This window comes from Brassica rapa, chromosome A07 (assembly GCF_000309985.2).
Source record: "Brassica rapa cultivar Chiifu-401-42 chromosome A07, CAAS_Brap_v3.01, whole genome shotgun sequence".
Classification (NCBI taxonomy): domain Eukaryota; kingdom Viridiplantae; phylum Streptophyta; class Magnoliopsida; order Brassicales; family Brassicaceae; genus Brassica; species Brassica rapa.
Window position 1 is genome coordinate 9,738,287 of NC_024801.2, and position 14,452 is coordinate 9,752,738.

General features: G+C 35.0%; 4 protein-coding genes across 8 annotated transcripts; 1 reads left to right on the plus strand and 3 right to left on the minus strand.

Moving 5' to 3' along the window:
• Nucleotides 1-1,603: 1,603 nt before the first annotated feature.
• On the minus strand, nucleotides 1,604-3,941 carry LOC103828751 (putative pentatricopeptide repeat-containing protein At3g23330). Of its 2 annotated transcripts, XM_018653360.1 has the most exons (2): nucleotides 3,515-3,664; nucleotides 1,604-3,402 (listed from the first exon to the last, which is right to left on the minus strand). In XM_018653360.1, the coding sequence occupies exons 1-2, from the start codon at nucleotides 3,662-3,664 to the stop codon at nucleotides 1,747-1,749; spliced, it is 1,806 nt and encodes a 601-aa protein (XP_018508876.1). In that variant the 3' UTR covers nucleotides 1,604-1,746. The 2 variants fall into 2 exon arrangements, with proteins under 2 accessions (XP_018508876.1, XP_009102629.1); XM_009104381.3 differs by having other exon boundaries at nucleotides 1,604-3,941.
• Nucleotides 3,942-4,035: 94 nt separating this feature from the next.
• On the minus strand, nucleotides 4,036-5,335 carry LOC103828752 (uncharacterized protein At4g14342). The gene is made up of 4 exons (XM_009104382.2): nucleotides 5,202-5,335; nucleotides 4,905-4,990; nucleotides 4,684-4,807; nucleotides 4,036-4,254 (listed from the first exon to the last, which is right to left on the minus strand). Exons 1-4 carry the CDS (start codon nucleotides 5,205-5,207, stop codon nucleotides 4,207-4,209), a joined length of 264 nt encoding a protein of 87 aa, XP_009102630.1. The 5' UTR covers nucleotides 5,208-5,335; the 3' UTR covers nucleotides 4,036-4,206.
• A 261-nt stretch (nucleotides 5,336-5,596) lies between these two features.
• On the plus strand, nucleotides 5,597-7,901 carry LOC108868988. The gene is made up of 3 exons (XM_033275950.1): nucleotides 5,597-6,883; nucleotides 6,988-7,042; nucleotides 7,304-7,901. Exons 1-3 carry the CDS (start codon nucleotides 6,483-6,485, stop codon nucleotides 7,625-7,627), a joined length of 780 nt encoding a protein of 259 aa, XP_033131841.1. The 5' UTR covers nucleotides 5,597-6,482; the 3' UTR covers nucleotides 7,628-7,901.
• On the minus strand, nucleotides 7,618-11,393 carry LOC103828753 (serine/threonine-protein kinase tricorner). Of its 4 annotated transcripts, none has more exons than XM_009104384.3 (13): nucleotides 11,140-11,393; nucleotides 10,289-10,617; nucleotides 9,951-10,209; nucleotides 9,631-9,872; nucleotides 9,322-9,547; nucleotides 9,133-9,212; nucleotides 8,952-9,036; nucleotides 8,729-8,860; nucleotides 8,518-8,631; nucleotides 8,382-8,429; nucleotides 8,192-8,276; nucleotides 8,065-8,121; nucleotides 7,618-7,976 (listed from the first exon to the last, which is right to left on the minus strand). In XM_009104384.3, the coding sequence occupies exons 2-13, from the start codon at nucleotides 10,513-10,515 to the stop codon at nucleotides 7,876-7,878; spliced, it is 1,656 nt and encodes a 551-aa protein (XP_009102632.1). In that variant the 5' UTR covers nucleotides 10,516-10,617; nucleotides 11,140-11,393; the 3' UTR covers nucleotides 7,618-7,875. The 4 variants fall into 4 exon arrangements, with proteins under 4 accessions (XP_009102632.1, XP_033130884.1, XP_009102631.1 ...); XM_033274993.1 differs by having other exon boundaries at nucleotides 11,007-11,346; XM_009104383.3 differs by having other exon boundaries at nucleotides 11,040-11,345.
• Nucleotides 11,394-14,452: the final 3,059 nt, after the last annotated feature.

A 14,452-nucleotide genomic window follows, 5' to 3' on the forward strand; every position in this document is an offset into this window, starting at 1 on the left:
ACAGTGGCATCGGTGATGCTGATTATCACCAGGAGACAAGCTTCTTCTCGGAGTTAGGGGAGCTCCACTTGCTCCTGTTCATGTCTCCTCCTCTGATCCTTTGCCTCGCCTTTAGTATCAAAAGCACACCAATCATTAGTCTCTCTCTCACTCTCTACAAAGATTACACCTTTTTCAATTTTTGTTGTTGGAAAGTGACGTCTGTTTAACGTTCTTTCAGGAGACATCGTCTGTGCAGTATATACTTCAACAGTACACTGCTGCTTTCGGTGGACTGAAGCTTCAAAACTATCAAAAAATGCTTATGCTATGGGGAAGCTCAAGATGATCACTTCTGAGCTTTAGACCGGAACCCGTCCAAGGCTGCGAGTGGAGGTATCGTTCTGTGGCAGATGAATCCAGACATAGATATTAACAGTTTTGCAATGCTCTCTTCTTCTATTTTGATCATTTGATTTGATGTTTTTCTTTATGCGTGTTGAGAGTCCTTTATGATTTCTTTAGGTTATCCGGTTTATTGTGGGACCTGAGTTGCAAGCTATCAACAATTCTGAGAAAGATATTATTCTTAAAGTTGATAAACTTCTGAATTTGACACTGAATCAAGATCAAGAAAAACTACTTTTGTAGTCCTAGTGTGTTTGCTTATAGTGCATGTTTGATGATTTCAGGCAGAGAAGAAAGTAGACACTATCTTTTTAGGCAATTCCTGTTAAGTGGTACTGAAACAACTTCAGTTTCACTTGAGGTAAAAACGAAAATAGAACCTTATAAATTTTCTCCATGTTGAGGTCTAAGACAGTTGAGCTTATAGATGTTAAAAACCCAAAAAGAGTCTATGAGGAGAGGAAAGAAAAGCGAACATAACATAACAAATGATTTTTCAAAGATTCTCTTCTTCTTGTGTTCTTCTCATTCTTGACCTTATTTGTATTCTTGATTATATAAATCACAGAAAGTTTACATTTTAAAAAATTATTGGATTTTCATTTTTAATGGGTTTGTGTTCCAGCAACATTCACCAAATTCGAGAATACTGTGACAGCATTGGCATATGTTATGGGGTGTCTCCACTTCTCTTTGAATGTTGAAGCTGTACAATGGTAACAATACAATTATACCAACAACATTGCAGCTTGGGCTGGAGCAGACCCAGTAGGTTAACTGAGGTAAGCGAATACTTTTGGTAAAGTTATTGTTGATACTGCAATAAGGAGAAAGAGAAACTCTGTGTCAATCTTCGTTTAGAGTTGAAACAAAAGCTCTATGAACTTACGTTACGTATTGTTGCAAAGCACAGCAACAAAAGCTGCAACGAAAAACCTCTGGCTTTACATATTGAGGATGGATGCACCATATCTAAACTCAAACATCTTAAGGATGAACCATATAATCAAATAATATTTAACCAAATGTTGACCGGATTATCTTTATTATAAATTAAAATATTAATGTTTATATTCCAACATTGTTGAATATGCAACGAAAGCCATTCTTAGGTGTGACATGGAACATGTTCTCACCGATCCCAATGTATGTATTTGACACTAGCATATTGAGCAGTTCCTGCTAGGTTCTTATTTTCACTGTAAATAATTACGTATATCGAAGCAAAACATATGTTGATTTTAAAATACATAGAATATCTTTTCACATTTCTTTAACTCTCAACACTACAATCACTGTAATGGAAGCTTTTTATCGCTTATCATTCTAACTCCGAACAAACACGATACACTTACTCTCTCACCAATAGTCTCCACAAGAACAGCTTCCACGGTTGAAATGATGGAATCTGCTATTATCCCTCACGATAATTTCTCTCTCTGTGATCTTCGAAATAAACTTGATAGCAACATGACAATCCCTGCATATCCTTATGTTCTTAGTGACCCTTATCGTCGTGCCAGGCTCTGTGTTGATGATACCAAACGCAACAGCTAATCTCTCGCTGTGTCCAAACAAAAGCTCCCTCTTATGCTCCTCATCCACGTCGTGAAGCACTCCGCTTGTGTCTGCAACATACCCTTCTTTCTCCATCTGTTCCATTACAGCTTCAAGAAACTCATTGATTCTCTCCATACTCGAATGCGATCTATCCCCTGAGACAAAACCATGAGTCTTGTCTTTGAACTCGATCCAACTACAAGCTGGCTTTTTCCTCATTCCTAGCTTCTTCATTCTCAACCTCAGTTTCGCCATCTCTTTCCATCTCCCGTTAGATGCATACATGTTGCACATCAGCACACAAGCTCCCATGTTTTCAGAATCAACAGCGAATATCTTCTCCGCCACCTTCTCCGCTAGCTCAAGATTCTTGTGAACGCTGCAAGAAGACAGTAACGTAGACCAGACGCTACCCGTAGGCTCAACACGCATGTTTGAAATGAAATCATACGCTTCTTCCAGCTTCCCCGCACGGCCAAGAAGATCAGCTACAGCTGCGTAATGTTCCAACTCATGGTTCAAACCGTATACCTCAGTCATGCTGTTGAAATATCCCCACGCCTCATCTACCAACCCAACGTGACTACAAGCAGTTAGCACAGCAACAAACGCCACATGATTTGGTTTCACTCCTTGCAGTTTCATTTCCTCGAACAAGGAAACTGCTTCATGCCCATGACCATGTAACGCATGCCCCATAATAATAGCCGTCCATGAAACTTCGTCATGTACATTCATCCTGTCAAAAATCTTCCTAGCAGCCTTAATACTCCCACATTTGGAGTACATATCCACAAGCGCGCTATCTATGAATATGTTATCGCTATAGCCACCTCTCAACACATACCCGTGAAGTTGTTTCCCAAGGTGCAAGGTGGATAAGTGAGCACAAGCAGGCAACACGCTCGAGAAAGCCACAGGTCCCGGCCTAACCTTTGCGGTCACCATTTGCCTGAACAACTTCAAAGCCTCGTTATATCTACCGTTCTGTACATACCCGGCAACAAGCGAGTTATACGAGATACTATCACGTCTCAACAAGTGAGAAAACACTCTCTCCGAATCTTCAATCCGAGCACTTTTAGCATACATATCAACCAAGCTACTCCCAATATACACATCAGCATCAATCCCTTTCCTAATCACATACCCATGAATCTCTTTTCCCCTTTTAACATCTACATACTCTGAAAAAATCGGAAGAACACTAGACAAAGTGAAAGCATCAGGCTTTATATCCTCATTTGCCATCTCCCTAACCATCCTCAAAGCATCTTCATACATTCCACTCTGTGCATACCCTGCAATGATCGTGTTCCAAGAAACCACATCCTTTCTAGGCATCAATTCAAAAACTTTCCTCACACTATCTATCCCTGAAGGCAGAGCATTACTCATAGTTTCACCATCTAATATTCTCTGAGGCATTTCATCGAACACCTTACCTGCACTAATCTTGGAACCCATCCCTTGAAGCTTAGCATACATATTCATAAGCGCATTGCAAGTATACAAATCACAACCCAACCCAAGCCTAACAACATACCCATGAACAGACTCACCCAACCTCAAATCCGACATCATCGTACACGATTTCAAGACCGAAGGGAAGACATTGTGATCTGGGCATCTCCCGGAAGCTCGCATATCGACGAAGGAAGACAATGCGCGAGAGAAGAGGGACTGGTCGGTGAAGCATCTGATGACTGACTTCCATGCGAGGACGGGAGGAGACTCGAGGGTGCGGAAGAGAAGCAGGGCTTCGTGTAGGAGTTTGAGGTTGGTGTAGATGGAGATGACGACGGAGGCTGATGTGTGGGAGAGTGATTGGGTTCGGAGGAACTGGGCGTGGAGCTGCTTGGCTTGGTGTTTGGATTTGATGCGTGTTGGGTTATTGATCAGGGTTTTGATCAGGGCTTTTGATGATGATGATGAACTCATTCTTCTTTGTGAATTGAGTGAACGTTTTCAAGTGCAAAGACTGTTCCTTTATAGTTCCGTTCTATTCAAGTTGTTAGCTTAACTTCTCAAAGTTATTTTTATTCTTTTGTAATGTGAGATTGAATAATTATAGGTAGATGGATCATATAAGAGCATAGTAAGTTTTTCATTAAATCAAAAACAATTTTGTTTACACAATCAAGAGCTCAGATAGGGTTTTATGACCAATACAACACTGCATGGAGAGAGAGAGTAGAAAGATAAATTGTCTTTTGTATCTGATTCGAATTGCGACACAACACTTGCAAGTCTCTCTCTTTAGTCGTCTTCTCTTTCTGGAGGAAGGCCACAAGGTAGAAGCATTTTCTGCAAAATCGAAAGAGAATTAATTAGTGAAAGGGTTATATGCTAAACTAATACTCTCTCAACACAATGTAAGTCATGGACCAATTTCTATTGGTCAGCAAAGCTATCTACAACTTTAAGTAAAAGCTATAAAATCAAATAAATGACACAGGACAGTAGAAGAAAAGAGAAGAGAAGAGAATGAAGCAGAGACATAATGGAGAAAACACAGTCTTGCATGCAAGACCCAGACGACAACTACACATTTTATAATCAATTGAAACAAGTGTCTCATTAGCTAAACCGATAATCATAATCCAAACATGAAACGTTGTTCCATCAGTTAGTGCAGACAAAAGAGACCAAAACAAAACAAACAAACACATTGACACATTTGATTGTTAACAGAAGCAAAGATAAGTCTAGAGAGAAAGAGGGAAGGTGAAGGACCTGCATAAAGTTGTAGCGTTCACGTCCAATGGACTCGTTCTCAGCGATAGCAAAGTAAGCAAGCATGGGGTAGTGACCAATGTAGGAAGCATAACTGTCACGCTGAATGTTCACAGCCCACTCACTAGTCAACAACACCATTTAATAATCAGATAAGTTCCAATTAGTCAACAAGCCTGACGAAAATCAAATTATTTACAGAAACCAAAAAGAAAACTCACAATCTGCTCAAATCAGCATGGCCAGTACCAACATACTTAGCTTGAAGATGCTCAAGCTGAGAATTGATGTTAAACCTATCACTTGCCTGCACCAAACAAAAACAATTAAAAATTTGAGATTCTCGTCACTATCTGATGCCTAAAGATACCTAATTTATTCTACGCTTCTGATTAATTTCGAAGAAATTGAACTAAGCCAGTGTTAATTAGCGAATCGAATAGGGTTTTTTCTCTTAGCTGATATCCACAGTTTCAATTTTGGAGAAAAAAAGAAAAGCTACGGTTTCGAAAGCATACCTGCATCTTTGCCCTTTCAGATTCGATTTATGCGCCGTCGCTTCTTGCTTGAGATATTTATCGACGCCGGCGAATTAATGTCTTCGGAGACTGAATGGGCTTTAGAATGGGCTTTGGCCCATAAAAAATTCAAACAATCCTACCATTCCCCACTAGAGACTACAGCAGAACAAATATAATTATTTTGTAAATGAAATCTACCTATACCTTGTGAACTGATCATCATTGACGATTTCTTTTTAAATTAAACTTGATTTTAGGGTTTATTTAATTATGAGTTCATAATCCAATTTATTTTTTAGTTTGAACAGGGATTATGGGTTTGTGACCCGATTGAGACTTTTAAATTAAACAAAGTTATTCATCCTGGAAACTAACAGTTCTGATTCGTTCCCTGACCAATGTCTAAAATTTGGTGATTTCATAGGTGTTTGATTTAGAATTTTCCGGGTAAATGCTTTACTACTACTTTCACTTCTCTAGAAAAATCAAAGGCTATATCGTAATATCAAATGAATCTTGTTTTACGATATTTTAGAGTACGAGTTTTACATCAACCGAATTTGAATCCAAATAGACATCCGAAACACTCAGAAATTCAAAATTCATACCAAACTCAAGATCAATCCCGAATAAATATACAAAATACTCTTAAATACTACTGAGTACCTAAACAATAGCTATTACAAGAATAATTAACTTAAATACTTAGTTTTGTATTTGGTCAAATATTGATGTTTTATGTTTTGGAAATTGCATTTGAAGTTCAGTTTATGAATAAGTTTGATTCTGAAGTTTAAACAATAAGTTTTATTTTTAAAGTTTAAATAATGTTTCTTACATTTATAGAGTTGTTAATTGATAATTTTAATTTGTTTATGTTTTTCTCCTCTTTTATACCATTTATGAAATACGTCATCAAATTTTTGTTAGTGTAAATTATTTAAACTTGTCAAGCTTACAATTTAAATTGTGTACTTTCGAATCACAAATAAATATTTGGGTAACTGAAACCCAAAGATAAAACGGGGTCAACTGTTTGCGATGTTTACTATATCTGAACTGAACTCGAGGAAATTTAAACATAATCCGAACCAAATTTTAAATTTATAAAAATATTTGAATGGAATAATTTTTTTCCAAATAATCAAAATCCGATTGAACTTGAACCGAAACCTAATTTATCCACACGGTGAAGCCTTGAGAAATTGACTAGGCTTTGAAGAATGTCCCTAGACCAAATTAATTCCATGAACAAATTACAATTCCATTACAACAATAATGGGCTTCCACAACTTTTGTCATATCAAACTAAACCGGAACAGTTTTAGACTTTTAGTTATAAAAATATTTTGGAAGTTCAAAAATCTTTTTAACCTAAAGATCTCGATACCGTCAATGGCTTCCCAGGAAAATGAGAAGGGGACGAAGCAGGAGCTCCTCCCTTCACTTCCCGATGATTTGTTAATGAGCTGCTTTGCACGCGTCTCAAGAGTGTACCATCCAACTCTCTCCCTTGTCTCCAAGAGTTTTGCTTCTCTCCTTGCCTCACCGGAGCTATACAAGACGCGATCACTCTTGGCCTGCACCGAGAGTTGTCTCTATGTTTGCTTTCAGTCGGCTACTAAATGTAGTTGGTTCACCCTCTGCCGCAAGCCCAAAAATCAAATGGGTACGTTTTAGCTCCAGCCTCAACTCTCCATGCTCCTTATGCGATGCCGATGTCCTAGGGTATTGTAGCGGTTGGTTCTGATATCTACAACATCGGATCTTCCTCATCTTCTAGCGTTTCGATTCTTGACTGTCGGTCTCACACGTGGCGCGAGGGTTCAAGCTTGCGTGTCAAGCTACATACACTCTAAAACCACAAGTTGTTTGGGATAATCATGTGCCGCCCATCAGCGAGACAACAACATGAGAAGCGCATGTCTTGACGGAAAGTTCCACGTGGCGACTAACAACTATAAGGTGGTGTGTTACAACTCCAAGAAAGGTAAGTGGGATGATCTGACCAGCAGCACAAAGATGACTTCCTTTTGGTTCGAAGATTGTTATTGCGTGATAGAGAATGTGTTGTACTCTGTTAACGACTGTACCTTCAGATGGTACGACACCGAGGTAAACATGTGGAGAGATGTTTGAAGGAAAACTACCTAATTTTGATGGTGGCCTCTCTGTTACATTGGCTGATTATGGTGGCAAGATGGCTGCCATGTGGGACCAGAATAAGTACTAAGATGATTTGGTGTGCTGAGATTATGCTTAAAAGGCCGAAAACTGGTGAAGTTTGGGGAGAAGTAGAGTGGTGTGACATTTGCTTGTTTGATGAATGGCTTGAACGGTCATATACTTGTTGTCATCTTTTGATGAATTTACACATGAAAAAACATAATGATAACATTTACTTGGGGTTTCACTTCAAATAGAAACACCTTTTGAACAATAAGATATCAAAATCTAAACCCAAACAAATGTCAAACCTCTGCGGAAACTGTTTGAACAATAATACTTAAAACCTTTCTCTCTATCTCCACACAAATGATCAAAGGGGTCACGAGGGAAAACTGTACTTTCTCGAACCCTGAATTCACCCAACTCAAACCTGTTAAATTAAAATGAATTGTGTATCTCTCTCTCTCTACAAGTTTTGGTTTAGGCTTTGTGCCACATGTTGTCACCCAGATGAGCTGGATTTGCCTTCTTTCTCTGGAACTTGTGGCAAGAGGTTCAAGAAGCTTCCTTGGTGACTTGTGTTGCTGCTTGCTGATTCATCCTCTATCAAATGTTTTTTTTAAACAAATCTAGTTAGAGCTTAATTATTATATTAATAAAATTAGGTAAATCTTCAGACAAATGAATTTACCAAAGAGAGATTTGATTGATGGCCGCTTTGGCTTTGTGCTCTTCTTCTTCAGCTCAGCTGCAAGTTACAACAACAGCAAACGTTTTTTAGATTACAAGTCGAGTCAGTTATGTAAAGTGAAATTTACCTATCCCTGATAACTGATCTTCCTCTACGATTTCAACGTTCTTGTATGTATAACCCACAAAGTTTATGTCTTTAGATGAGAGCATCTGGAGAGAAGCAAACAAAAAACAAAGACAGTCTCATGTTAAGAATGCTAATAACAATATGCATGACTTCTTAGTTCATATAAAGTGAGACATGAAGTTGGGTACCTTTCTCCATGGACCTGATCTTGTCACCTTTGAAACTTGCTTGTCGGTCTGTTTACACAAAGGAGTTAAAAAGATGAATATCAACAGCATCATGTTGGTGTATACTTAAACAACCATCTTTCTGTTATTAGTTTACCTCATCAAACTTTTCAAAGTTCTGGGTGTCCAACTCGTCATTGACTTTGGGAATAAAAGCAGCCTTCATTTGATATAACTTTCCCCATTCCACACCTACGAACCAAGGATGATCCTATAAAGAAAGAAAAAGAGTTTATTACGCATCTATCAATAGACCTTTAGAAAAGAGAGGTTCAAATCTTAAAGGTTGTTTAGATCACACAGCAAACCTTAATCTCATCTGCCCCTTTTGTTCCAAGCCTTTGCTCTACGTTACATAAGAGTCTACAGATAAGATCCTTAGCTTCTGGTGATAATCTAACCTCTTCCGGAAATTTCAAATAATTTCTCCAATTCACTATCTGCATTAGAAAAGAAAGAGCAAGAGACAATCAGATATGAAATATTTGAGAAGAGTCATATAATTCAATAAGAAGGGAGGAATGTGCTTACCTTCCTACAAGTTGTCATTGGATCATCTGAATAAAAGGGTGGAAACCCCACAAGCATTTCATACATTATGGCACCAAGAGACCACCTAAAGGGGATCATTTCATCACATATAACTTATTATCTTATACTAAACAAACCAAATTGAAAAACAGAACATGAGCAAACAGTTGGCTTCCCTTACCAATCACATTCCATTCCATACCCCTTCTTCAGCAAAACTTCTGGAGCAATATAATCAGGTGTTCCAACTGTTGAATACGCCTGCAATTGATATATAACCTTTTATTTAGTAAACTTCTATATCATCAGAGAGAGAATCTTCCATAAGATAAACAGACTAATGAACGATTTGCATAAACATAAAACTCACAAGCATCCTTCTGTTTCTCTGCCAGTTTTGAAGCTGTTCCATTTGGGAGCGGCTGCGTCTAGATGCCACAGGGCGACCATCGCTTTGTAAAGCCCCACTAACGTTCTGCGCAAACGTGAAATCCTTTTCCTCGAGAATACTACAGTCTAATGGCTTGCATAATCCAAAATCTGATAGTTTCATGTGCCCGCTTCTGTCCAGTAGCAGATTATCAGGCTTTATATCTCTGTAAGCAAATAAACACTTAGAACATCAAAAAGGAAATAGGCACACAAGAGCTGTATACAAGTTTGTTTAACTTGACTAGACCTGTGGATATAGTTGTGCTTATGAATGGACTCGATAGCTAAGACAGTCTCCCCAACATAAAACCTCGCCTCATCTTCAGTAAGTGTGTCTTTCCTCATAAGCAACGTCATCATATCTCCACCGGGTAGATACTCCATGATAAGATACAGATACTCTTCGTCTTGGAATGAACAATACAGCTTCACTATGCAATTGCTGTCAACCTCCGCAAGTAGATTCCTCTCTGCTTTCACATGTTCCACCTGCAACCAAAAAAAAAAAGAAGCAAATCAGATTTCTTGAGCTTTCCATTGACAGAAAAAACGAAGACAATACGTTACCTGGCCTCTACGAAGCATCTCAGATTTCTTGAGCTTCTTCATAGCATAGACATGGCCTGTTCCCTTCTCCCTGCATATCCTAACCTCTCCAAAAGCGCCCTTCCCTATCATAGTCAATGGCTCGAAGTCATCAGTTCCCATTTTATGTCTCTGACGTCGCATGTATTCAGTTTCCTTCTTCTCTAAATCCTTAAGCATATTCTTTTGCTCTTCCTCTGATACTTCTGCAGCAGCTAACTTATTCTCCAGCATATTACGTCTGCACCAAACCCCAATTATCAAATAAAGATAGCATTACTCTGAAAGACTACTTAGAAAGCTATGTAATGAGACAATACCTCTCCTGTCTTTGCTGCTGACTTTGCACTTGTTTCTTGTAATGATTTTCGATAAATTGTTTCGCAGCGGCAGCCTTCTGCTTTGTAACATTTGATACAGCTTCTTCACCTCCAGCTGTTCTGGATCCCTCGTTTACATTATTACTTGTAGTAGTTTCCTTCTTTTTAGAGAACTTGTCTTTCCCTTTAGACTTTAACTTATTGAGCCAACCTCTGACGATATCCATCACCTTCCTTCCCTCCCTTTAAGTCGAGATCCCAAACCAACAAATCTTACTTATCCTCCTTATGCAGCAGAAGTAAGCAACAAGTTCTCTAGCGCCTTGCACCTACACCAAGATACCCACATATTAGCTAACATCTTAAAGAACACATTCCAGGCAGCAACTAGCAAGACAATGTTTGACCAAATGTGCTTACGTATTACCCCCTTGCAGTAACCCACAACAAACTAAGTTGGAGAATAGCTAAGAAACAGACAAAACTGATTATTGAATAAGAAAGCATGAATAGCTGCTGCTGCTGCTGCTATTACTATCTTTAGAGAACAACCGAAACATGTCTGAGCATTTAATCAAAGGGCCTAGTAAACCCATAACAAAGATTTTATAACGAGCAAAAAGTTTACTCCTTTACTCTTATCACTAGCCAACCCTAACACCTTTACTCTGTACCCACAAAACTCAATAAGCATGATCAGTCCAAGGTAAAGCGATACCAAGATCGATTTAAAAGAGTAAACAGAATGTACCCAGAAGAACAAAGCTTGAGACTTTGGAACACAGAGAGACAGAAGAGATAGAGAAAGGGTCGATTTTGTGGTGAGGGTTTAAGTGGAGAGGAGAGGGAACCTCGATTCCAGGGAACTGATTCCTCAAATTTGCAGTCTTGAAAGAGAAAGGGAGAAAGGAAAGTTTGAAGCTTTCGTTGCTTTTGATGTGTAAATAAATGAATGAAATTATGCACAAACTGCTCTCTCTCTCTTCCTCTTCCTCTGCCTTTGCGTTTTTGAGGATTTGGTTTAGTGTCCAAATCATAGAAACAATGGATTAGGAGTCTTTAATTGTATAGATCTCAGTCTTATTAAAATGGCATTTCTTACCTTATCTATACGTAGACGTATATAGGAATCATTGATACTAAATCAGTAATGAATATTCCCTCCATTTTTTCTATTTTATTTAACGTTTTCAATCAAACAAACTAAGTAAGAAAATATTTTTTTTTTTATAAATACCATAATTATCGTTTTAAATTAAACAAACAAAGTAAGAAAATATCCTATTTTTAAAATATCATAATTATAGTTTTAATTAAAAAACAAGGTGATAAAATATTCCTTTTTAAAAATACCATAAATATCTTTTTTTGTCAACAATACCATAATTATCTATATAAACATTAAACATATTTCATCAACAAACAAACTAAGAATATAAATAATTTATAAAAAATAAAATAAATTTACATTAAAATCTGAAACAAATTTAATACTCAAAAATTTTAAAATCTCAAATAATAAAAGCTGAAAAAATAATTGATAATCCACTTCATGATGCAGAAATATTTAATTATTAATATTAGCATAGAAACAAATTATAATAATTAAATGTGAATAATTTCTTTGTTATTAGCAAACGTTCATTAATTATAGAAAATAAAGTTATTTTTATACTAGATGATAAACAAAAATTGAGAAACTACTATGAAACAAATTCTAGACACAAAATGAAAAAGTTCAAAAGCCTGGATATCCGCCGGTGATGCAGTGCCATCACGCCACGTGGTACTTATAAACACCATGGTCCTAATCTTTCCAACAACTAATGCTATTTTGTTATTTGTCAGCAATCTTTCTCTTTTTTTTTTGTATTTTGATCATTACAAAAATTAACAATTTCATTCTAGTTTCTTTTTCTAAAAATTATGTAAAAGTATTTTGGAGGAATCCTTGTTTACTATATATACTCTTCAAATCAATCGAAAAAATCTCTATTCTTTAACCAAAGAAAGTAATTCACTATTTTTTATTCATAAATAAAAATCATTTTTGTAAGATAATTTTAAATTTTTCATTTTATTCATTAGTCCTTAACTATGTGTTTTGATTTTATATACTGATAATTCTTGAAATACATGTACTTTTATTTCCAAAAATGTTTTATAGTAGAATCAATGCATAAATTCCAAATTTTTACCAGCTAAAGATAGATTCCACTCATTTTTCTTTTATTTTTCTTGCATGTGCTAAATACACTATACAGTATACAGTATACATATATCTTCCTCTCATTTTTCAGTTTTAATAACCACACTAGATTAAGATACGCGCCTTGCGCGGAATAAACATTATAAAAATAATTATTTCTCTATTATATTTTATATATATTATAAAATAGTAAATATATATCAATACTATTAAAAGGGAAGGAGTCCTAAAAATATACTTAAAACAAGTCATAGTTGGACCATTCACTTAACTAGAATTCCTATTATTTCTCATACTACTAACTTCATTATTCTTCACTAAAGACAAATTAGTCATAAAAAATGATACTAACCTAATTCTCTACATATACATTTACTATATACACATTATTCCATCATAATTATTTTGTGTTATTATTAAATAATGTCCACCCTATATTTGTATATATGGTTACTTGTGATTTATTTAATAGTAAATACCTTCGGAGACTATAAACATAATACAATATCCATTGTAAAAAAAATTGCATCTTTTACAAAGATCAACCATTATTTTATACCAACCTTATCAACTAAACTGATTTCATTAACCATGTTATATATATAAACACTTCAGCACTATCATTCACAAACTAAGCGATATTTTTCACAACTTAATATTCCAAATTGGTTGTACTATTTAATACCAAACCAGTTCCTATACGAATCCATATATATGATTATGGTCTATATAAAACCGGTTCAATCATTTCATCTACTATATTTTCAGAAAATAGCTATTTATCTTTGGTTCCGTTAAATATTTAGTCTAACCAATTATAAATCGGTTAGTGATAACTTCAAAAAACTTTGAAAACACATTGTTATTTATTAACACTATATTGATACTTTAAAATCGGTTAGCAATAGAATTGTGTTTTAGAACACAATCTACTTATTTTAAAACATAATACTATTTTGAAAATAGTTTTGATACTATGTGTTATATTAAACATAGTTATATATATTTAAAATAAATAATTATATACATAATTTATACTTTTGGTTAACTAAATTATTTATCAACCAAATAAAAATATTCGGGTAATTCAAGTTTTCGGGTTATCCGGTTTATAAATAGTATTTTTAGGATATTTGGTTTTTAAAATTGAATGTAATTAATATTTTTAAATATATAATTTTTATTTGAAAATTCAGATACTCATTTGGTTCTCGGTTTGGTTTCAATTTTTCAGTCATAGATATATGGTTTGCTCTATTATTTATGCAATTCAGTTCAATTTTAGTTTTTCAGTTTAGTACGGATTGGTCCGTGTTTTTTGGATAAATGTGCTCAAACTTATACATTATCTTATATAGAAATTTGTTTTAAATATATTTAATTACAAAAACAAACCCGCGTTTTTCAAGCGCGGGTCAAAATCTAGTTGAATAATTAAAAGTCAGTAACTATTCTATAAATAATTAAACTGGTCCAAACATATAAATCGATTTTATTAATCCAAATAACTTTTTCTATTTGATAGAATATATAATTAAATTTAAATGATATTAACATACATAGTTTTTTTTTAATATTAATATCTATTAAATGATGATTTCTACTCATATTTTTTTTTATCATTTGTATCTTTTATAGCAAAATTTTTAAATTACTGAACAAAATTTTCATTGTGAGATTAATAGTTTTAGTAATTTATAATTTTTTAAAAATTAAGTTCTCAATGTTTGTTCAAAGCTTTTATCAAAACAATTTCACAATTAATTTCAAAATTAAAATATTTATGTATTTTATATGGTATATAGTTTAATTTAAAACGATACAAATATATATATATATATATATATATATATCTTTTAATCTTAATAGTTAATTAAATTAGACATTTTACTTATATGATTTTGTAATCATTTGTATTTTACCATAACAAAAATTTTAAACAGTGGATCACAAAA

What these genes read in the sequence shown, in the direction of transcription:
- LOC103828751 (XM_009104381.3), bottom strand. Translation starts at nt 3,888, where the DNA reads ATGAGTTCATCATCATCATCAAAAGCCCTGATCAAAACCCTGATCAAT.
- LOC103828753 (XM_009104384.3), bottom strand. Translation starts at nt 10,515, where the DNA reads ATGGATATCGTCAGAGGTTGGCTCAATAAGTTAAAGTCTAAAGGGAAA. An exon ending in CAGCAGCAAAGACAGGAGAG is followed by an intron (nt 10,210 to 10,288) that starts GTATTGTCTCAT and finishes GGTTTGGTGCAG; the next exon opens with ACGTAATATGCTGGAGAATA. An exon ending in ATCAATCAAATCTCTCTTTG is followed by an intron (nt 7,977 to 8,064) that starts GTAAATTCATTT and finishes AACATTTGATAG; the next exon opens with AGGATGAATCAGCAAGCAGC.
- LOC103828752 (XM_009104382.2), bottom strand. An exon ending in CATGCTGATTTGAGCAGATT is followed by an intron (nt 4,808 to 4,904) that starts GTGAGTTTTCTT and finishes GTTGTTGACTAG; the next exon opens with TGAGTGGGCTGTGAACATTC. An exon ending in AACGCTACAACTTTATGCAG is followed by an intron (nt 4,255 to 4,683) that starts GTCCTTCACCTT and finishes TCGATTTTGCAG; the next exon opens with AAAATGCTTCTACCTTGTGG.
- LOC108868988 (XM_033275950.1), top strand. Translation starts at nt 6,483, where the DNA reads ATGGGCTTCCACAACTTTTGTCATATCAAACTAAACCGGAACAGTTTT. An exon ending in AATCAAATGGGTACGTTTTA is followed by an intron (nt 6,884 to 6,987) that starts GCTCCAGCCTCA and finishes CTCATCTTCTAG; the next exon opens with CGTTTCGATTCTTGACTGTC. An exon ending in GCGAGGGTTCAAGCTTGCGT is followed by an intron (nt 7,043 to 7,303) that starts GTCAAGCTACAT and finishes CTGTACCTTCAG; the next exon opens with ATGGTACGACACCGAGGTAA.